The sequence below is a fragment of the Aotus nancymaae genome, unplaced genomic scaffold (assembly GCF_030222135.1).
Source record: "Aotus nancymaae isolate 86718 unplaced genomic scaffold, 86718_ANA_hifiasm-v0.15.2.pri h1tg000108l, whole genome shotgun sequence".
In the NCBI taxonomy this organism is placed as follows: Eukaryota; Metazoa; Chordata; class Mammalia; order Primates; family Aotidae; genus Aotus; species Aotus nancymaae.
The window spans coordinates 36,260,614-36,281,926 of NW_026988523.1; the positions used below are offsets into that span (position 1 = coordinate 36,260,614).

General features: G+C 56.5%; 1 protein-coding gene across 2 annotated transcripts; it reads left to right on the forward strand.

The window, feature by feature from the left end:
• The first annotated feature begins 350 nt into the window (after positions 1 to 350).
• On the forward strand, positions 351 to 21,015 carry NTRK1 (neurotrophic receptor tyrosine kinase 1). 2 transcript variants are annotated; one of them, XM_012449789.2, is made up of 17 exons: positions 351 to 632; positions 3,777 to 3,851; positions 4,153 to 4,224; positions 6,354 to 6,422; positions 7,238 to 7,383; positions 7,636 to 7,778; positions 10,739 to 10,871; positions 12,754 to 13,080; positions 13,465 to 13,482; positions 13,653 to 13,708; positions 13,998 to 14,100; positions 14,623 to 14,769; positions 15,164 to 15,294; positions 15,466 to 15,638; positions 18,619 to 18,859; positions 19,195 to 19,353; positions 20,621 to 21,015. In XM_012449789.2, the coding sequence occupies exons 1-17, from the start codon at positions 421 to 423 to the stop codon at positions 20,804 to 20,806; spliced, it is 2,391 nt and encodes a 796-aa protein (XP_012305212.2). In that variant the 5' UTR covers positions 351 to 420; the 3' UTR covers positions 20,807 to 21,015. The 2 variants fall into 2 exon arrangements, with proteins under 2 accessions (XP_012305212.2, XP_012305210.2); XM_012449787.2 differs by lacking the exon at positions 13,465 to 13,482.
• Positions 21,016 to 21,313: the final 298 nt, after the last annotated feature.

A 21,313-nucleotide genomic window follows, 5' to 3' on the forward strand; every position in this document is an offset into this window, starting at 1 on the left:
GATGACCTGGACGGCAACCTTCACTAACTCAGTCATCTCCCCGCCTCCCCAAATGTAAAAATGCAGCTGCTTTAAGCTGGGAGAAATAACGTATCAATTTCCCACTCCCAGCCTCAGCAGACACCTCCCAGGTGTTCTGCAGCAGCTCCTCCGCATCTCCCGGAGCTGGGGGCATCCTCGGGGAGAAGGTTGACGCTGGGGGCCCCTAACAGGGGAGGGGACGGAGTTGGGGGCATCAGAGGGGAGGAAAGGGGGTGGAGACAAGGGGCGGGGCAGGGACGGGCGGGGGCCTCTGGCTCCGCCCTTTACTGGCGGCTGGGTCTTTAACACCGCCCGGCGCACATGTCGGGGGAGGCCCGGCAGCTGCAGCTGCGAGCGCACAGACGGCTGCCCGGCCAGAGCGAGGCGGGCGCCGCCGCGATGCTGCGAGGCGGACGGCGCGGGCAGCTCGGCTGGCACAGCTGGGCTGCGGGACCGGGCAGCCTGCTGGCTTGGCTGATGCTGGCATCTGCAGGCGCCGCACCCTGCCCCGATGCCTGCTGCCCCCACGGTCCCTCGGGACTGCGATGCACCCGGGATGGGGCCCTGGATAGCCTCCACCACCTGCCCGGCGCAGAGAACCTGACTGAGCTGTGAGTGTTCGGCGGGCGAGGGGGCTCGGGGACAGGCAGACATTGCCGTGCCCCGAGGGCGCTAACTCGCCGCTTGTTTGCTGGGTCAGGCAAGGCGATCACGGTGGAGGGCTGGCACCACGCAGCCTTCGGCGGTGCCCGGGCGTTCCTCCGCAGCTGCCGCTGCCCTAGCAAGCTTTATGGTGACAGCCTGAATGTTTCCTAGTGTTCAGGGCAGCTGGGCAGCCGGCTTCAGGGAGGGAGATCGAGTGGGGAATCTCCGTGGACCAGGTCTGAAAGAGCCCAGCCGTCTAGAAGCCACTTTCTGGAGCTCAGCCAGTCAGGAGCCCCTGCCCTGTCCCACTAGAGAAGGGTGGTGCGGAGAAGTCCCCAGTTTAACACCCTTACTGCCAGCCCCCACCCACTTCCTTGTTATGATGAGGCAACCCTAGCTTTTCTCCTGGAATTGGGGACTGAGCTGGCATTGGCGGGAGGTGGTGAGGAGCTGTAGCTGGGTGGTTGAACTCTCCTCTTTGCATTTTTACCATTCTTTGTCCCAGGATCCCTTGATTTGGATCTGGGAAATGGGACCCCCTCCTGGATTTTCTCTCTCCACTCCCATCTCCCTCTCCAACCTCGACTCTCTACCTGGGGTGGCGAGTCAGGGTCCTTGCTGAGAGACCCTCCTCCCTCTGGGGCACAAAACTGGGAGGAAGCTTCAGCATTCTGCAGGATTCTGACATTCTGCAGGAATTGGTTACAAAATACTCAAGTACTTTTTAGCAGTTGGTGAAACCTATGGGAGCATTGCGGTAATGATTGGCCTGGAGGTACTCAGGCATCACATGGTGATGGCTGGAAAATACTTGAGTATTACATATGGCCATCGTGGCCGGTGAAGCATCTAGAAGAGGGGAGGAACTGCTAGAAAATTCTCCTCCTGTGGCCTGGGGTTTAAAAGGTGGAAAAGGAACCCTAGCCTCATGCAGTGATGGACTGGAAGGTATCCGAGGTGGGGCCCATCACTGTCTGGAAGTTTCTTGAGCAGCTTGCAATAATTGGCACTGAGTTACTTGGGTTATCTCATGGTAATTAACGGGAAGGTACTCAATTTCCCTAATGGCTCTAGGGAGACCAGGAGGAGAGGAGATGGCCTGGTCTTGGTCTGGCTTAGGTCTCTGCATGATGGGAGGGGGCATGAGATATGGTCTGCCGGTCCTAGTCCAGTTCTCTCATCACCCTGGGCCTTCAGACTGGGGTCCAGCTTCTGACTGCTCCCCATCAGGGCTCACATTTCCCAACTCCTTCCAAACCCCAGTGGGTCTGGCAGGGTAGGGATGGGAGTGGTAGGGGGAGTGGACAGGTCAGGGCTGGGGACTAGGTGGCATGTGGTCCACAGGCATGAGCTGAGATGTCCCCCTGGGTGGGGCTGCAGCCTGACACCCCCTCCCCACTGCCTCCACAGTCCCCTCCCTCCTCCCTCACCCGCAGAGCTAACGAGCAGATAATGGACTCGAATAGACAGATTGATTATGAATCCAAACGAATGAGGCAGCTTTGAGGCAGCTTTGAGCACGCTGGACTGAGAGCTCGCACACACCCTGCCAGCCCACTGCATTCTCACCCCCTCCCTGGGTCCCTCCAGCTTGAAACCCTCTGGGAAGGGGCTGGGGGTGGGTAGAATAGGGACCTGCCCTCCCTCGGAGTGAGTGGAGGTTACTTTCTAGGCCTCCACTAAGTCCACGGGGAGACTTAGGACCTGATCCTGCTGTCCTGCTGGGGCCAAGGCTGGGAAGGGAGGAAAGGAGGAAGGGAGGGTCGCTCAGGCTGGTCCTGGTTCCTACAAGTCAGGGAAACTTAGAGGCTAGAGGGAGAGAGTTCTGAGAACCGGCAGTGAGTCAGGGGCCCCTGGCGTGTGTAATGTTGGGGTGGGGGGGCACACTAACATGCCACTGCAGGGCAGCCGAGTTCTCAGGAACTCCCTGGTACGTCAGATCCAGCAGTGAGGCAGGGCCCAGGGCATCAGCTGCTCCGAATGCCTGCTCCTTCCCCTTTCTCTCTTGTCTCCCTGTCTTGCTTTCGGTGCCTCTCTGTCCTTATCTCTCTGTCTCTCTGTCTCCCTTCCCTCATCTGTCTTCTTTCTTGCCTGTCACTATCTCTCTGACAGTCTCTTCCTGTCAGTTTCCCTTTCAGTGTCTCTGTTTCACTCTCTCTTTGTTTTTCTGCCCTTCTGCCCCCACCCTCCTCATTGAGCCTCTCCATCTTTCTCTCCCTCTCTTGCTGTGGGAGTCAGCCAGTCTGTGCCTCTTCCCCCCACCCCAACACTGACTGCATCCTCTCATTGTCCCTCTCCTCTTCCTGGGTCCCTCCTAGGGGTCCCTGATGGATAGCCTCTAAGCCTCTTGCTTGATCTGCTGAAAAGATGGTGGGGGAGGTTTGGGTGGAGTAGGGGTTGCTGCTGAGGTGTGGAGAGGGGTCAGAGGCTATGGGGGTGCAGAGATGCTGATGTGTGTGGGTATGTGTGTGTAGCAGTACAGGTGAGCCCGGGCATGTTTGGGAACACACATTTGCATGAGCACAGGCTTCGTCTGTGCTGGGTGGGGCAGTGGCAGGGATGAGCCTCGGCCCTTTGTGGAAGCAAGTGTTTCAGCATGACCTCCCATTGGTGAGCATGTGCCAGGGACGCCTGATGTAAAAGCCGAACACCGACCTGAGAATGGACATATGTGTGTGCACGTGGGAGATGTATGCCAGCTTTGTTTCTGTGTGTCCCTGTGTCAGTGTGTTCCTGCAGCACACGTGCATGTGTGCATGTGCATGAGTGTCATCTGTGCAGATGCTTATGCCTCTGTGTGTGCACATGTGCACACCTGGCTGGGTGCGTGTGTGCAAGAGGTATGTGAGAGTGCATATGCGTGAGGGTGTGGGGAATCCATGCATGTGTGTGTGCGTGTGTGACTTGAGGAGGTGCATCTCTGTGCACACGTATGGATTTGTGTGTGCATGCCCATGTAAGTGTGCATGCAGGTCTGAAGAGGTGCATATGTGTGTGCCTGTGAGGTGCATGTGCGCACGTCCATGTGTATCGTGAGGGAGGCAGGCAGGAGGGCATGAGAACTCAAGTGTGGGCCTGAGCCCTGTGACTCCTATCCCTTCTCCCCACAGCTACATCGAGAATCAGCAGCATCTGCGGCATCTGGAGCTCCATGACCTGAGGGGCCTGGGGGAGCTGAGAAACCTGTGAGGGAAATGGGGACTGTGGGTGTGGAGCTCAGCATGGGCCCAGGAAGGGGGCCCAGAAAGTCGGGGAGGGCTCAAGGATCCGAGGGCCTGGGAGGACCTGAGGGGCTGAGGACTGAGGGACTGGGAGGGGTCAGGAAGCTCAGGGCTTTGAGGGGTCTCGGGTAGTTGAGGAAGCAATGAGGGGCCTGGGGAGGGGGAGGAGTTCAGCGTGGGGGACTGGGGGGCTGGGATAGCAGGGAGAGCCAGGGGCCCAGAGGAGCTGAGACCTGCGGACTGATCCTCCCGCACCCCTCCCCAGCACCATCGTGAAGAGTGGTCTCCGTTTCGTGGCGCCAGATGCCTTCCATTTCACTCCTCGGCTCAGTCGCCTGTGAGTGGCCAGTGCTGGGTAGTGGGGGTGGGGGAGGACACCCAGACTTGGGCTGCTAATGGGCTTGGCTGTCCCCAGGGAATGATTATGAGGAAGGCCCAAGCCTTGTCAGGGAAGTCACCTCACTCATTCTACTGGGGCTTCCTTCCATCTCCCTCAGGGACGGCATGCTCTCACCCTGCCAGCTAGAGGTCCTTCTTGCCGTCTCACTTCCATGCTTCATGCTTCATGCTTCATGCGGCAAGGACACTTCCCATAGGTGCCTGCCCTCTCTCTCTTCCAGGGTTCAGACACGCACCAGTGCGAAGGGAGCCAGCGGCAGGAGCAGGACTCCTGGGTTCTGGCTGGGACTCCATTTCCCACCCCCTCCCTGGTGGGGACGCATTGACTCGGCCCCTAGGACGGCCTGGGAGCTGGGGTGTTAGATCTGCCACTATCGCCCTCCTCATTCCTGGGGATCATAGCTATCCCTCCTGTAGAGCAGCGGACCCCAGACTTTTTGGCACCAGAGACTGGTTTCATGGAAGACAATTTTACCACGGATGGTGTGGGAGGGGAGGATGATTTCAGGATGAAACTGTTCCACCTCAGATTACGAGGCATTACTTAGATTCTCAAAAGGAGCGCACCACCTAGGTCCCTCGCATGCGCAGTAGCTCACAGTATGGTTTGCGCTCCTATGAGAATCTAATGCTGCTGTTGATGGACAGGAGGCGGGGCTCCGTCGGTAACGCGCACTCACCACTGCTCACCTCCCGCTATGCGGTGGCTTCCTAACAGACCACATATTACCCTGTTTATAGCCCCTCTTCCTTGCTGTCTTTTTCTTTATTTTTTTAAGAGTCAGGTCGCCCTCTGTTGCCCAGGCAGGAGAACAGTGGCACTATTACCAGTCTGTGGCCGGGGGATTGGGCACCCCTGCTGGAGGACAGAGCGGGTCATGGGATTGGCAGGAGAGACCATCAGAGTCCCTGGCAGCTCCTCCCTGGCCTTCTGAGGGCGGGAGTTCAGCTCCCCGGTCCCCCAACATGAGCAGGTGGAGAGACGGGAAGGATGGTGGGGCTGACATTCATGGAGGTGTGCTGGGTCCTCTAAACTCTCCTGGGTCCAGCAATTAAACAAAGTAAAATAAAGTGATGTCATATCACATCTATACCTGGGCTTCAGTTAAACATGTGCTCAATGACACTCTTCACAATCAACCTGGTGAGAGAGAGAGTGTTCTTGTCCCCATTTCACAGATGAGAATTCTGAGATCAGAGAGGCTGAGTTTCTGAACTGAGATCACACAGCTGTAAGTGGCAGGACGGAACTTACACCCCGCTCTCTCCAGCTCTAGCGTGGGCTGTGTCTTTGGTCCCTGTGTGGTGGTACCTCTCCAACCCAGCCACCACACATTCTAGGTTGGCTAGGAAAGGAGAGGGGTCAGGGTAGGCCCTTCGGAGGCAGAGGGTCCCAGCAGAGGCGGCCTGGCACAGAGCACAGGGCACTGGGGCTCCTACATCAGTTTCCTGTGTGGTCTGGAGCCAGGCGCCCTGCTGGGCTCCCTTTCTCCATCCCTACAATGAGGGGCTGGGGGTGTGGGTCCTTTCCTGCCTGACCTTTTAGTCCCTGAGGAGGAGCCGGAAGGAGGAGGAGGGGACCTGAGGAAGCGGTTTGAGTTCCTTGTGGTCAGGTAGGGGCAAGGGAGTGTGGGAGCCTCAGTCCTCCCCCTCTTCCTCTGGCCCCGTCCTGGGCTCTGTCGGGAGGGGAGCACAGATGGAGCCCTTCCCCCAGCTGTGGCCTCAGCACTTTGCCAGCTGGGGCCAAAGCAGTGGGGGAGGGAGGAGGGAGGAACGGCTGTTCCTTCAGACCCTTCAGATCCCCTCCCTGGGGTCTGGGGAGGGGGTTAAGTGGGGTTAACCCTTGTTGTTCCAGGGAGAGGAGTGGGACTCTAAACGCCCCTCCTCACCACCCCCCATCTCCCCACCATCCACACACACTGCCTTCCAGGGCTTGTTCTGGTTGCCTAAGCTGGGGAGGGGAGCCAGATGTCAGCTTCCTTCTCCGCTCCTCCCCTCCCTCATTCTGGGTCAGAGTGAGGTCGGGTCGCTCAAGGGGTCTGTCCTGCTGTGTCTTCACGCCCGCAGGAATCTCTCCTTCAATGCTCTGGAGTCTCTCTCCTGGAAAACCGTGCAGGGCCTCTCCTTACAGCAACTGTGAGTGAGGGCACTTCCAGGGGCAAGAGCAGCAAGGGTGTGTGTGTGCCTGGGTGTGCTTGGCTCTGCGGGACGGCATGTCACTGTGTCTGTGTGACACTGCTGGGGGTCTCTGGGAACTGTGTGCATGCCGGTGAAACCCCAATCAAAGCAGAGGCTTCAGGACCACCCGTTAAGGGGGCTACTGCCCTGGGGAGCTGGTCTGGATGGCTGATGCTGTGTGTGCTGGGCCTGGCTGAGCAGACCGAAGGCCTGCTGTGTGTCCACGGCACATCTGTCCACGTTCCCTGGGCACCGTGCACAGGGTGAGTGGGGCAGCAGAGGGCCATGTGGACCTGGCGGGCACTTAAGGCCTCTGGGTCACTCTGGGAGGCTGTGCCCTTCCCTCCTTGTCACCATGCTGAGGGCCCTTGCCTGATTTGTCACCCGGGGAGCCTGGAGTGAGTGAGCCCATGCATCCCCCAGTCATCAGCTGGTTTCCACGTTCTGCATTCTATTTCTTTTACTTTTAAATTATTATTATTTGTTTTTTGGTAGAGATGGCATTTTGCCATGTTGCCCAGGCTGGTCTTGAACACCTGGGCTCAAGCCATCCTCCGCCTCGGCCTCCCAAAGTGCTGGATTAACAGGCATGAGTCACTGCGCCTGGCCTATTTCTTTGAATAACATCCTGTTACTGGAGTCAGAGAGAAAGACCTCTGTGTCCTCCCTTTCACCTGTAGACCGTCCTCCCTGCTGCCTAACTGCTCCCTCTTATCCCCTGTGGCCTCTCAGGCCCCTTCCCTGACTCTGTTGGTGTCCCCCACGCTCACCAGGGTCCTGTCGGGGAACCCTCTGCACTGTTCCTGTGCCCTGCGCTGGCTACAGCGCTGGGAGGAGGAGGGACTGGGCGGAGTGCGTGAACAGAAGCTGCAGTGTCATGGGCTGGGGCCCCTGGCCCATATGCCCAATGCCAGCTGTGGTAGGTGCCAGGTGTGGGACTTGGCATAAGGGGGCTGGGAAAGAGAGCTACCTGCCTGGGGGAGAGGGCACTGAGCAAGCACAGAAAGGGCCTGGGGAACGGGCACTAGCCAGGCTGGGGGGAACTGCCTGGGTGACATGACCCGTGCTTCGGGTCATTGAGGAGGGTGGGGGAAGGAGCACCCTGCAGCGGAGTTCTGGGACCACTCTCAGCTCTAACATCCCTTGGCCCTCGGGCATCCTGGGTGGCCAGGTGTGCCCACGTTGAAGGTCCAGGTGCCCAACGCCTCCGTGGATGTGGGGGACGACGTGCCACTGCAGTGCCAGGTGGAGGGGCGGGGCCTGGAGCAGGCCGGCTGGATCCTCACGGAGCTGGAGCAGTCAGCCACAGTGATGGTGAGAAGCCCTTCGCCCGCAGCAGCCCCCAAGAGGTCCCGGCAGGGCACAGGGGACAAAGACGGAAAGAGAGACACACTGTGGAGGAAAGAGACAACGAATAAGGAGCACACAGAGGCTGAGGGATGGACGCATGGAGATGGTTTAGACCCACAGGGCTCAGGCCTGTGCTGTGGGCAGCCCAGGGCACACACACACCCTCAGGGTGGTCACTGGCCCCGCAGGGACCCCAAGCCACAACAGAGCCTCAGGACTTGGGACCCCTTTCTGGAAACATGGTGTTGGCTGCAAGGGAGAGGGTCACAGAACCCTTACATGTTGGAGCTGAGAGAAACCCAATAGACCGTCCCTCCCATACCTCCTTTTTCTATATAAGGAAACTGAGACCCAAGGAAGAGGCAAGATATCAGTGGTACTGCATCGGGGTGAGTTCTTGGGGCCTCGAGGTCTTTTTTCTGGAGATTCTGGAAGCAGCATCCTCTTGGGCATGTGAGGAACATCTGAGCAAGGGAGGCACAGGTCGGGCTCCAGCTCTCTCACTAATTAATTCGGATGACTTTCAGAAAAGTCCCTTCATCTGCCTGCACTTCAGTTTTCTTATCTGTGAGCTGAGAAGGTGGACATGACAGCCTTCTGATGTCCTGCCTGCCCTTGGGCGTTCTCTGGCCTCTATCTCTGTTATCCAGACATGTCTTTGGGCATCCTCCCAGGCCTTGCCCTTTGTCCTTAGGCTGGCGATGGGCAGATGAGAGTAGCCACAGCTAACTCCGGTGGCCTTGTTGACGAGGTCAACAGGAGCTGACAATGGGCTGTGCCCACCTAAAAAACTGGCTTCACCTGGGCAGCAGGAGTGGATATGCAGGGGCCAGGGGTGTGTGCCTGGGGACTGGGAGCATGGTGTTCAGTTGGGGAGGCTTCACTTTGGTGGGAGAGTCAACCCCAGAATTGCTGAAGGCACCTGGAACCACATTGAGGGAGGAGCCATGGGGGCGCTGAGCAGGGGGCTTCAGACATGGTGGAGGGACCACTAGCCACTGAGTGGTTCCTCCCACTCCAGAAAGCAAAGCTGCCTGGAGTGAGTGAAAGAGAGGGGACCAGGCAGAGGCCATGCTCACGCATGGAGAGACCTTAGATCAACTCTCTGTTTGGGGCGATTCCAGGATTTGCTTTCTCTTTGAGAGACTTACATGTTTGCTACCATCTGTGTTGTTTAGAAACTACCTATACAAAAGTTGCGCCCTACTGGGCACAGTGGCCCATACCTGTAATCCCAGTGCTTTGGGAGGCCAAGGAGGGAAAATCACTTGAGACCAGGAGTTTGAGACCAACCTGGGCAACAAAGCTAGAGCCTGTCTCTCTCTCTCAATCTCTCTCTTTTTTTTTTTTGACAGAGTCTTGCTCTCACGCCCAGGCTGGAGTGCAGTGGCATGATCTCAGCTCACTGCAACCTCTGCCTCCCGGGTTCAAGTGGTTCTTCTGCCTCAGCCTCCCGAGTAGCTAGGACTACAGGCGTGCGCCACCATGCCCGGCTAATTTTTGTATCATTAGTAAAGACAGGGTTTCACCATATTGGCCAGGCTGGTCTCAAACTCCTGACCTTGTGATCCGCCTGCCTCGGCCTCCCAAAGTGCTGGGATTACAGGTGTGAGCCACCGTGCCCGGCCAGACTATCTTCTTAAAAAAAAAAATTACACCCTAATTGGGTTAAATGGAGGGGAAAAAAGGCTGCTGCCCCTCAGTTAAGAGCATAAGGAACGGCAGAGCAGCTCAAGGGGAAGAATTATTGGCCCCACAGTAAGCGGAGGGGATGGGACAGCCAAGGGGAGCGGAGAGCAGGGCAGAGCTTCCTCTCGAGGTGGCTGGAACCCAGAGCCTGCACAAAAGGCTGGAACTCTGCTGGAACCTTTGAACTCACATATTCCGATGGAAGCCTGAGGAAACCATACCTCCTCTGGCATGTGGTCAAAGAATTTCACATTTATGAAGTTTTCAGATAAATGAGATTTGTCCACCACTTCATTATTTCCATCATTTTGTGAAAATCTCTTTGTAAAATGTCAGAAGATAATTTGCCCACCTCTTCAGCTTACAAAACAAACAAAAACCCATAGTTCAGCAAAATGAAGAATTGTCGTAAGATCATGTAACTCACATGACAAATCCATGGTTTCCTAGGAAGAGAAACTCGATCTGAGTCAGCCCTGATGATGATTCAGATCAAGTCGCTCTGCCTGTCTAACCTCACCTCATCTGCTGCAGGAGGCATTGCTGCTGCTGTGGTTTCTAGCGGCTGCCCTGCTCTTTGCACTATCTCATTGTTTCTGATCTTCCTTGGGCTGAGATTCAGTTTGTTAGAACTGTGTGTAAAACGGGAATGGATAGACGGTGAGGTCCAAGTGGGGTCTCCAATGAACTGGGTACGAATTTGGTACTTGGGATTCATGATGTCTGTTTAGCTGCTCAGATGGCTGGTTTTAGTTTCAGTTTGGGGTATTTTGTGCCTATTTTGAGGTTATTGGTTATATTTTAGATTTTTCAGATAATTAAATATGTGATTCAGTCTGAGTGCAGTGGTTCACACCTGTAATCCCAGCACTTTGGGAGGCCGAAGCAGGAGGATCGTTTGAGACCCTGTTCAAAACCAGCCTGGGCAGAACAGCAAGACTCTGTCTCTACAAAAATAATACATAAAATAAAAAAAAAATGTGGTCCAGGAGATAGTCAACTAACAAACCTAAAGGAGGAAGGCCGTTCTCTGATACATTCTCTCCCACCCCTCTCTCCCACCCCTCTCTCCCACCCCTCTCTCCCACCACTCTCTCCCACCCCTCTCTCTCACCCCTCTCTCCCAGTTCTCCTCTCCTTTCCATCTGGAGCCAGAGGGGCTCTCCAAAGACATCAGCCCCAGCCCCAAGCTGGCTAAAGCTCTTTCTGATTTCCCTCTCTCTTCCCTGATCTAGAAATCTGGGGGTCTGCCATCCCTGGGGCTGACCCTGGCCAATGTCACCCGTGACCTCAACAGGAAGAACGTGACGTGCTGGGCAGAGAACGATGTGGGCCGGGCAGAGGTCTCTGTTCAGGTCAACGTCTCCTGTGAGTCTCAGTGGCAGCCCCTGCACCCACCCCCCACTCATCTCTTCTTCCCTCACAAGAGGATGTAGGGTGGGGGGCTGGAGGAAAGGGTGGGATGTGCGTCTCCACAGCTGCTCCCTCCCAGCTGTTTCCAGATTCCCATGAAAACCCGATCCCTCGGGGGAAGTCCTGGGGGCTCGTCAAGGCCAGAGGGACGGAGATGGATTTCTTTCTGGCCTCCTGCCCAAGCCTTGCTACCTGAGGCCCTCAACGCCAGCTGCCTGGCTGTTCCCACCGCTCCAAAGTATTTCTTCATGCCCCTCCCTCTTCAGGTCCTTCTCCCGGAATCCTAGTTTCAAAAGAGGAAATTCTCCTCCTGAGTTCCTCTTTAGACTCGCTGCCTGATTTCTCTAGGTCGGCCAACAAATTATCCTAAATTTTCTACTTTATACCAGTTTTCTTCTTTTTTTGTGAAATATACATAGAAATGTGCAAAACAATATATATATACTTTAAACAATAACTACTCTTACCAGCACCACAGAAGACCCCCGCAACACCTCTCCCTGGTCACAATCCCATCCCCCTCTCCCATCTCATGTTGACTTTTATCAGGGTAACCATGTCCTTGCTTTTAAAAACGATTTTTCTCAAACATGCTTTCCTATCCATATAGTTTCGTTTTACCTGTTCTTGTACATTATATAAATGGAATCATACTGCATGTATTATTTTGTATCTGGTTTCTTTCACTCAACATTTTATAAGATTCATCCACATTAATGAAAGTTGCTATATGTAGTTTATGCAATTCGTTGCTGAATAATATTCCTGTGTATGAATGCCATATATATATGTATATTTATCTATCTATATATTTATACAGACATACACTTTTTTTTTCCTATCATTGCGGGGCTTTTGCTTTTACCAGATTGGGTCTATTTTAAACCCATGTCTTTTTTCAAAGAGAGTGTGTGTGTGTGTGTGTGTGTGTGTGTGTGTGTGTGTGTGTGTTTTAAGAGATGGGGTCTCAGCCTGTTGCCCAGGCTGGAGTGCTTTGGGATCATAACTTTCTGCAGCCTTGAACTCCTGGCCACAAGCTATCCTCCCACCTCAGCCTCCTGAGTAGCTGGGATTACAGGAGCAAGTCACTGTGCCTGGCTTTTTCCAAAACATTTAACTGTACACATTTTTTGCTTGTTTGATTGTTAGGCCCCCTGACCCATCTTCAGCTTAGTTACAGTGACTTTTTCTAGATTCCTCACCCCAAAAGACTCCATGTTTAATTGTCATAAGCTGGTACTCCACTTCTCTGGGGCTGTGACTTTTTATGGCTACCACTTACATTCTTTTTACTTTCTTTTCTTTTCTTTTTTGTTTTGAGATGGAGTCTCGCTCTGTTGCCCAGGCTGGAGTGCAGTGGCGCGATCTCGGTCCATTGCAACCTCTGCCTCCCGGGTTTAAGCGATTCTCCTGCCTCAGCCTCCCCAGTAGCTGGGACTACAGGCACGTGCCACCATGCCCGGCTAGTTTTTTGTATTTTTAGTAGGGATGGGGTTTCACCGTGCTAACCAGGATGGTTTCAATCTCCTGACCTTGTGCTCCATCCGCCTCTGCCTCCCAAAGTGCTGGGATTACGGGCGTGAGCCAACCACCGCACCCGGCCGCTTGTTCTTTAAGCCTCTAAATTTTATACGCCTGCTGCCTGATTTATTTAAAATGTATTGTCAACTTTCTTCAAAACATCTCTCCTTGGTGAATTTCTTAGGGCCTGCTGACTCGCTTCTCTCAGGCCTGACCCTTGGTTTCGGGTTCTACTCGCTTTGCCCCTGGACTTGTCGGGTCTGTGCCAGGCTCCCTGCAGCCGCCCTGACCTCCTGTTACTCTTTCTGGCCCACAGTCCCGGCCAGCGTGGAGCTGCAGGAAGCGGTGGAGATGCACCACTGGTGCATCCCCTTCTCTGTGGACGGGCAGCCGGCGCCGTCTCTGCGCTGGCTCTTCAATGGCTCAGTGCTCAATGAGACCAGCTTCATCTTCACTGAGTTCCTGGAGCCGGCGGCCAATGAGACCGTGCGGCACGGCTGCCTGCGCCTCAACCAGCCCACCCACGTCAACAACGGCAACTACACGCTGCTGGCGGCCAACCCCCTGGGCCAGGCCGCCGCCTCCATCATGGCTGCCTTCATGGACAACCCTTTCGAGTTCAACCCTGAGGACCCCATCCCTGGTGCGAGGGCCATCCTGAACCCTGCCCCCACTCCTGGGCTCCACCTGGGTTACAGCCAACTTCCTGCTATGGCCTTGACCCCAGAAGTTGGAGTGCCTGTTTCCGGACAGAAAGGAGTCTGGAGTCCCAGTGTCCAGCTTACCCTCTCCCTGAGCCAGGACTCCTGAACTCCTGAGCTATTCCATCCTTGTGGGCTGGCTGAGGAGACAGCACCAGGGCGTCACGGCCCAGCTGGAAAAGGGTCACATGCATCTTCTCCCTTGAGGCCCAGCAGCCCACCTCCATCCCACCCTCGCCCCACGAAGGAATGAGCCCCAGAGTAGGCAGGGGACTCACTGCTTTCCTCCTCCCTCTGACTGCTTTCTCTCCTCCCTCCTGCTGCAGTCTCCTTCTCGCCAGTGGGTGAGTAGCCCAGGATGGAGGGCAGGTTCTGCCTGGTCTCTGGCACTGAGGCCAGGGTAGAGGGCACAGCTGAGCTGATCCCCGAGAGGCCAGCTGGGGGCAAGGTTGGGGGGTTGCTAGAGGCGACACGGTGCACCAAGGCCCACCCTTCCTGCCCTGTGTCCCCACAGACACTAACAGCACATCTGGAGACCCCGTGGAGAAGAAGGACGAAACACCTTTTGGGGTGAGACAGGAAGTAGAAACTTGCGCAGACCTTGGGATGGGGAGGCTGGGTGGAGGCTCATCCGCGCGTCATTTCTGGTCGGAGCCGGGAGATTGCTACAGTCCGGCCTGAGCTCTGTCTGCCACCCTCACAGCCACTGCGGGGGTCCCCAGGGGAGGGGAGGCGGGTCTGGAGGCCTGGCTCTGGGCTCCAGTGCAGGATAAAGATATGGCTTGCGGTGGGCGGCTCTGAGAGTGCAGGAGAAGCCCCTGGGTCTAACTGCCTGCCCTCCTCTCCTCTGCCCCACCAGGTCTCGGTGGCCGTGGGTCTGGCTGTCTTTGCCTGCCTCTTCCTTTCGACGCTGCTCCTCGTGCTCAACAAATGCGGACGGAGAAACAAGTTTGGGATCAACCGTGAGTCGGGGCTGCAGAGGGCTGTCTGTCGGGCTGTCTCTCTGTCTGTCTGTTCTCCTGGCTTGGTTTCTACGGGCTCTTCCTGACTGTGTCTCTGTCTCGGGGCTGTCCACATGGGAGTTCCAAGGCGTGTGAGTGTGTGGGGGCTATAAATGAAGGCCTGGCTGTGAGGCTTGTGTGAGTGTGTGCGGGAGTGTGTGTCGGGCTGGTGCTGGGGTAGTTTCAGAGGCGGCAGCTGCTAATTGGTGGCTGGATCGTAGTCAAGCACTAAGTGGGTCTGGGAGGTCTGGGCTCTGTGGGGGTGAGGGGAGTTCTTTGGTGCCCATGGGGCCAGGGGTGGGACAGGAGCCAGCACAGGGAGAGGCGGTGGTGCCCCCTTCCCCCTGCCTGCTATCTCGCTCCCTAGCTCCTCAGTCTCTCCCCTGCAAGTTACAAGGTGGGGGTGACCAGGCATCCTGCAGGCAAGGGTGGGAAGGGCCAAGGTGTGGGCAAACCCTCCATGTGTCTGTGTCTCCTCCCCAGGCCCGGCTGTGCTGGCTCCAGAGGACGGGCTGGCCATGTCCCTGCATTTCATGACATTGGGTGGCAGTTCCCTGTCCCCCACTGAGGGCAAAGGCTCTGGGCTCCAAGGCCACATCATCGAGAACCCACAATACTTCAGTGATGCCTGTGAGGGGCTATGCTGGGTCAAGGACAGGGGCGAGTGTGTGTGTGTCTGTGTGTGTGTGCGCGCGTGCTGCCCTTACCCACCAAGGCCTGAACCATCCCTCCCTTTCCAGCCCTATTCCAGCCCTATTCCAGCCATAGCCCCTGTCATATTCTCAGGCTGAGTTCAGCCTGGCTCTTAGTAGCAGCCCCACCCGGAGCCACAGCTAGCCTGCACCATGTCCTCTCTGGGCAGATGCAGCCCCACACTATGACATGGGGCTTGGTGAATTTCAGCCCTCACGTAGCCCCTTGTCTGGGCAGCCTTGTGCAGCACACAGCCTGGCCAAGACAGTCCCCGCTTACAACCCCAGCCCTCCTGAGACTGGGGCTCCACCTGACCCTGCAAGCCCCTCAGGTGTTCATCACATCAAGCGCCGGGACATCGTGCTCAAGTGGGAGCTGGGCGAGGGTGCCTTTGGGAAAGTCTTCCTTGCTGAGTGCCACGACCTCCTGCCTGAGCGAGACAAGATGCTGGTGGCCGTCAAGGTGAGACCCTGCCCAGGAGGCACCGCTGGCCTGGGTCCCACCCCCAGGAGCTCCATCACATCAGGACAGAGTGGGGACAGATGCTGAGGGCTGACGTGGCTGGAGTGTCACTGATGGATAGCAGTGAGGGCTGGGCCCCCACCCAGTCCTGTCCCTGCCCCTTCCATGCAGGCACTGAAGGAGGTGTCGGAGAGCGCCCGGCAGGACTTCCAGCGGGAGGCCGAGCTGCTCACCATGCTGCAGCACCAGCACATCGTGCGCTTCTTCGGCGTTTGCACGGAGGGCCGCCCCCTGCTCATGGTCTTTGAGTATATGCGGCATGGGGACCTCAATCGCTTCCTCCGGTACCAGCACCTGGCCCCTGGCTCTGGGCCCCGTCACCCCTCCCCATATGCACATCCCTGCTTGTCTTTCCAACCAAAGGGAGACACCGAGGAGGATCAGGAAGGCACATTCCCATCCCCAAGTCCCCAAGGAGCTCTGAGACGATAGAGGAGGCAGATGTGTGAATGGGGGGTGATCTTGCAAAGGACAAGTGTCAGTAGTCAGGGGGATTGCGATGGCCAAGGCCATGAGCTAAAACTCTGGGGTGAGTGGGCTTCGCAGAAGGTGTATGTGCATGTGTGTGGCACACAAAGGCCAGGCCTGTAAGGGTGGCAGTTTCAATAATGACAATAGGAACAACAGTAACGAGCACTTAGCAGGCACCTTCTACGTTCAGGTGCTACGTTATATCCTTTACAATTTCTTCTTTATTTATTTATTTATTTTTTATTTTTTTATTTTTTTGGAGACGGAGTTTCGCTCTTGTTACCCAGGCTGGAGTGCAATGGCGCGATCTCGGCTCACCGCAACCTCCGCCTCCTGGGTTCAGGCAATTCTCCTGCCTCAGCCTCCTGAGTAGCTGGGACTACAGCACTCGCCACCATGCCCAGCTAATTTTTTGTGTTTTTAGTAGAGACGGGGTTTCACCATGTTGACCAGGATAGTCTCGATCTCTTGACCTCGTGATCCACCCGCCTCGGCCTCCCTCTTTTTTTATTTTTAAAAATGTATTTATTATTGTTATTGTTTTAGAGCTGGGTCTTGCTCTCTTGCCTAGGCTGGACTGCAGCCTCAGACCCCTGGGCTCAAGCGATTCTCCCACCTTAGCCTCCCCAGTAGCTGGGGCTACGGGTGCACATCACTGCACCTGGCTTTACAATTTGTTCTTATTATGGTTCTATGTGCTGGTACAAAAATATCTTGTACAGTAATACAAATATGTATTTATTTTTTATGGCCTCCAGGCATATATTGCAATTTATACTTGAAGCAAGTTACAAAAAAATTCATTTCTTTGGCTTTGGACAGAACAACTCTGATATGTTTCTCCATTTGTGCTGATAATTTTAATAGCTTTGAGAAACGTGCCTGTTTCACAGATAAGCCTTAGAGAGGTTCTGAGACTTGCCCAAGTGCATACAGGTAGTGAATGGTCCAGGGGCGGCGTGACCGCAGGCACAGCCCCGACTCTCAACCCCTATGCGGTGGGCACCTGTTCCCTCGGCGGAGTCTCTCCCTGATGAGATCGCTCCCGTGAGGATGGGGCAGTGTTTGTAAGGCAGGGAGAAGAGGGTTTGGAATCAGCTGCCACTTATGAGCTGAGCCTTCTTTGCCAAGTAACTTTCCTCTCTGACCTCACTTTCCTCACCAGTCAAAGGAACAGTGAGCGGGGGCTGTGGATCTGGATGAGCAACTGCTGTGTGGTTGGGAGTGATGGATCATTCACGCAGTCAGGCTGCTGCAGGACTGAGATAGGAGGGACCCCTGAGTCTTGAGCTTATCCTGTGGACCAGGAGGGAGCAGGGTGTAGAGCAGGAGGCAAAGGCAGACCCAAGGTTGAGTGTGGAGGAGGATTGGCACAGAGGAGCAGGAGGCAGCCAGGGAGGAGCCTATCTCTTTGCTCCAAGACGTGGCACAGGCTCGGTGCTGATCTTGGGGATGAAGGCTAGGGAGATACCACTATCTGGGACCCAGGCTGTGGGAGTTGAGGCTCTGATGCTGGATGGACCACTGGGGAAATCCACGGAGGGAATCATTAATGCTCACAGATGAGTCTGGAAGACTTCCCTTAGGAGGGGCCATCTGTTCCTTCTCCCCTCCGGGCCTTTGCACTTCCAGTTCCCTCCGCCTGGTGCACTGGCCCTCCCTCCCTCCATAGAAAGATGGAGACAGACACACAGACTCTACCCCTCCCTGCCTCAGCTCCCTTCCAGGGGCTTCAGGACTTGACTCTCAGTTTAGGTGTCCCTTCCTCTAGGAAGCCTTCCCTGGCTTCTTCCATTGCCACCCATGGTGCCCGTCAGGTGCCCCTCACACTGCACTGCCATGACCTGCTTATCCGCATCACACTCCGCACTGCAGCCCCTGTGCTTGGCACACTGGAAGTGTTTACCAAATGCCTCGACTAAACGAATGAGAAGATTGGCTAGCAGGAAAGGGCATTCCTGGCAAAGCGGTCAGCTCGGGCAAAGGTTCAGAAGAAGGAACATAGGAGAATACAGGTGATGGCGGGGACTGACCCGAGTGCTCGCTGTGGGGGGAGGCGGGCATCCTGGCCGCCTTGGAAAGGAAGAAGACCCTGTTCGAATGACTGGACACTGAGGGCAGAGGGGAGAGAGACAGGACAGTCAAGGACTCCCCGGTTTCAGGGGTCTGCCTGGGTGGGGAGGGTCTCTTCCCTGAGGCAGGGGCAGGCTTGGGGAAAGACACTGAGCTCTGATGGGCAAGGGCTGAGTCTGATGTGTCTGTGGCAAAGGCTGTAGTGGCCAGTGGGCGTCTGGAGTTCAAGGAGCTGCCAGAGAGGAAGGCACAGATGTGGGAACTGTGAGCTATCTCCGGCGGGAGCTCTGGAGGGGGGCATGCCTGTTCTGCTCCTCCATCCCGCCCCTCCGGACCACTGCCTCTACTGCTCTCTCTGTCCTCCAGTTCCAGGAACCCAGCCTCCTCTCCCATCACACCTGCCGCTGGGGATCACTTCCTCAGGCTCCTGCGGGTTCTGTCCTCCACTCCCAGGAACCCAGCCTCCTCTCCTATCACACCTGCCGCTGGGGATCACCTCCTCAGGCTCCTGCGGGTTCTGTCCTCCACTTCCAGGAACCCAGCCTCCTCTCCCATCACACCTGCCACTGGGGATCACTTCCTCAGGCTCCTGCGGGTTCTGTCCTCCATTCCCAGGAACCCAGCCTCCTCTCCCATCACACCTGCCGCTGGGGATCACCTCCTCAGGCTCCTGCGGGTTCTGTCCTCCCAGCCTATCCCCTCTCCTTTACTTGTTCACAGATCCCATGGGCCTGATGCCAAGCTGCTGGCTGGCGGGGAGGATGTGGCTCCAGGCCCCCTGGGTCTGGGGCAGCTGCTGGCCGTGGCAAGCCAGGTGGCTGCGGGGATGGTGTACCTGGCGGGTCTGCACTTCGTACACCGGGACCTGGCCACACGCAATTGTCTGGTGGGCCAGGGACTGGTGGTCAAGATTGGTGATTTCGGCATGAGCAGGGATATCTACAGTACCGACTATTACCGTGTAAGGGTCCTTCATCCTCAACCCCTCCCCCTGCATCCAAACTGCAGACACCCTGGATCCCGAGCCCACAAAGAGCCTGCCCTTGCTAGGACACCCGCTTGGGTCTGAGATTCACTGGCTCTGGTTTTCAACCTACCTCTTCGGCCCCCAGTGGAGGAGGTTCTGTCTCCTTTGCTATCCTGGACGTTTGGAGATGGCACTTCCAGCTGTTCCCTCTCAGCCCTGAGAGCCACATCAATTTATCTCCAATGATGGGGCTGGGGCGGGCTGTGCCGTGATGGGCGGTCCCGGTCCCGGGCGCCCTTGAAGGTGACTCGGCACCCGCCCCGGGGCAGGTGGGAGGCCGCACCATGCTGCCCATCCGCTGGATGCCGCCCGAGAGCATCCTGTACCGCAAGTTCACCACCGAGAGCGATGTGTGGAGCTTCGGCGTGGTGCTCTGGGAGATCTTCACCTACGGCAAGCAGCCCTGGTACCAGCTCTCCAACACCGAGGTCAGCCCCGGCCCCTGGTCACCCCTGGCTGGCCACCCCCTTCCATGCCCCTTCAGGTCCCTTTTTCAGGGAACTCGGTCCCCCTCTGCCACGGCCTGTTGGGGGGCCCTTTCCAGCGCTGTGCCGACCCTGTGCCCCCTCCACCCCGGCCCTGTTCTTCTCTTCCTCCCCTATTCTTGCCTGCATCTACTGTCCTAAGCCGATGCCCAACTGACCCCTGGGGAAACCTCCAAGTGCTTTGTACACCGAGCCAGACCCCCATCCCTAGCTGCATTTGATCAGAGTGGAAGGGACCAGCATGCAAAGAGGATCGCAGCACGAGGGCCCAGCGCTGCAGCAGGATGGCTGGAAGTTAGACTGTCAGACGACAGTCCTACCCACTCCCCCTGCCCTCCTAGCTGGCCACTGCCAGAGCAGGCCCCAGGTGTTCCGTCTCCCAGAGCAGCTGCCCCCACCCCCTCCTTGGCTCGCAGCTGTCAGTTTCCATTTCTCCTCCTAATGCAGTCTGCTCCCCGGAGGCTGGTGGGGTGGGGGAGAGGGTTATAGATTTTAATTTTCTCAAGCACTGAGAGAAGAAATGGAATTAGTGCCGCCCATAACCCGAGTCCTCTAATAGGGAGGGAGGAAGAAGGGGAAAAGAGGCTCCAGGCCCCTTCTCCGGCCTCTCCCTGCCACCCTTTCTCCTTCTTTGGATTCCTTAGCTGCTTTAACAGTTCTTCCTAGAGTCTAACTTTGATCTTTCTTGCTGCAGTTTCTTTTTGGGAGAGCTAGTCCCACAGAGTGGTGTCCAGAGAAGGGAGAAGTGGGGATTGCCCTCTTCTTTAAAATGAAAGCTAACTATTTTTCAAAGCCTTTAACTGAAATGCTGAGGTATTTTCTTTTCTCCCTCTGGAGCTGGGAGTCAGATGGCTCTTCTCCTCCTCCTTTCAGCCCCCAACACTAAGCTGATGGATTTGATAAGCACCTCAGCCCCTCCCCTTCCTCAACCCACTTGGCAAGTCTTCTTAGGATCTGATCCCAGTTTTCTGGAGGCAATCCTACCCCAGCCCGAGCTTCCCAGAGGCGAGCCTTAATCCTTCTCACTTTTCAGTGTCAGGGCACAAAGGAATCTTGGGGTTCACTGTGTCCATTCATGTGATTACTGGCTAAGAAACCCAGATGAGCAGTGTGGGCTGCCCTGGGAGCCTCAGTGGGGTCGCTGGGGCTGGCCTGACTCTCCAGCCCCCGGCCTAGTGTGCTTTCCCCTCCGTCTGTCCGGTGGCCCCAGGCGATCGAATGCATCACGCAGGGACGTGAGTTGGAGCGGCCCCGGGCCTGCCCACCAGAGGTCTACGCCATCATGCGGGGCTGCTGGCAGCGGGAGCCCCAGCAACGCCACAGCATCAAGGACGTGCACGCCCGCCTGCAAGCCCTGGCCCAGGCACCTCCTGTCTACCTGGATGTCCTGGGCTAGGAGGCCGGCCCAGGGGCTGGGAGTGGTTAGCTGGAATACGGGGGGCCTGCCCTCTGCATCCCCCACAGCTCCCAGCAGCCCCAGGGTGATCTCAAAGCATCTAACTCACCCTCAGCATGCAGGAGGGGACAGGTGGGGGCTGGGAGCAGAGGATGCTCCTGCTTCTCTAGGCAAGGTTCCGTCATAGCAATTATATTTATTATCCCCTGGCTGTGTCTCTTGCCTGTTCGTGGGATGACGTCGTTCCAGGAGGGAGGCATTGGGATTCAGGTAGGGGGACAGCTCTCTGCTGTCCTCCCCAACTCAGGCTTCCCTCACATGCCTACCCCTTCTCCATGGACCGGCCGCTCTCACCTTATGACTGTAGTTTGGATCCCAGCCCCGTGGTCACCTGGCTTACCTGCTGCTGAGGCAGCCCCTGGTCAAACGTCCCAGACCTTGAGACCCTGTCGACGTTTGGGCCTCATGTTCAGGAAGGTTGGTGCCACAGTGTGGGGGATGCTGGGC

Excerpts from the sequence above, each read along its gene's own strand:
- NTRK1 (XM_012449789.2), top strand. The coding sequence starts at position 421 with ATGCTGCGAGGCGGACGGCGCGGGCAGCTCGGCTGGCACAGCTGGGCT. Across the intron at positions 633-3,776 it reads GCAGAGAACCTGACTGAGCT|CTACATCGAGAATCAGCAGC; the intron begins GTGAGTGTTCGG and ends TTCTCCCCACAG. Across the intron at positions 4,225-6,353 it reads ACTCCTCGGCTCAGTCGCCT|GAATCTCTCCTTCAATGCTC; the intron begins GTGAGTGGCCAG and ends TCACGCCCGCAG.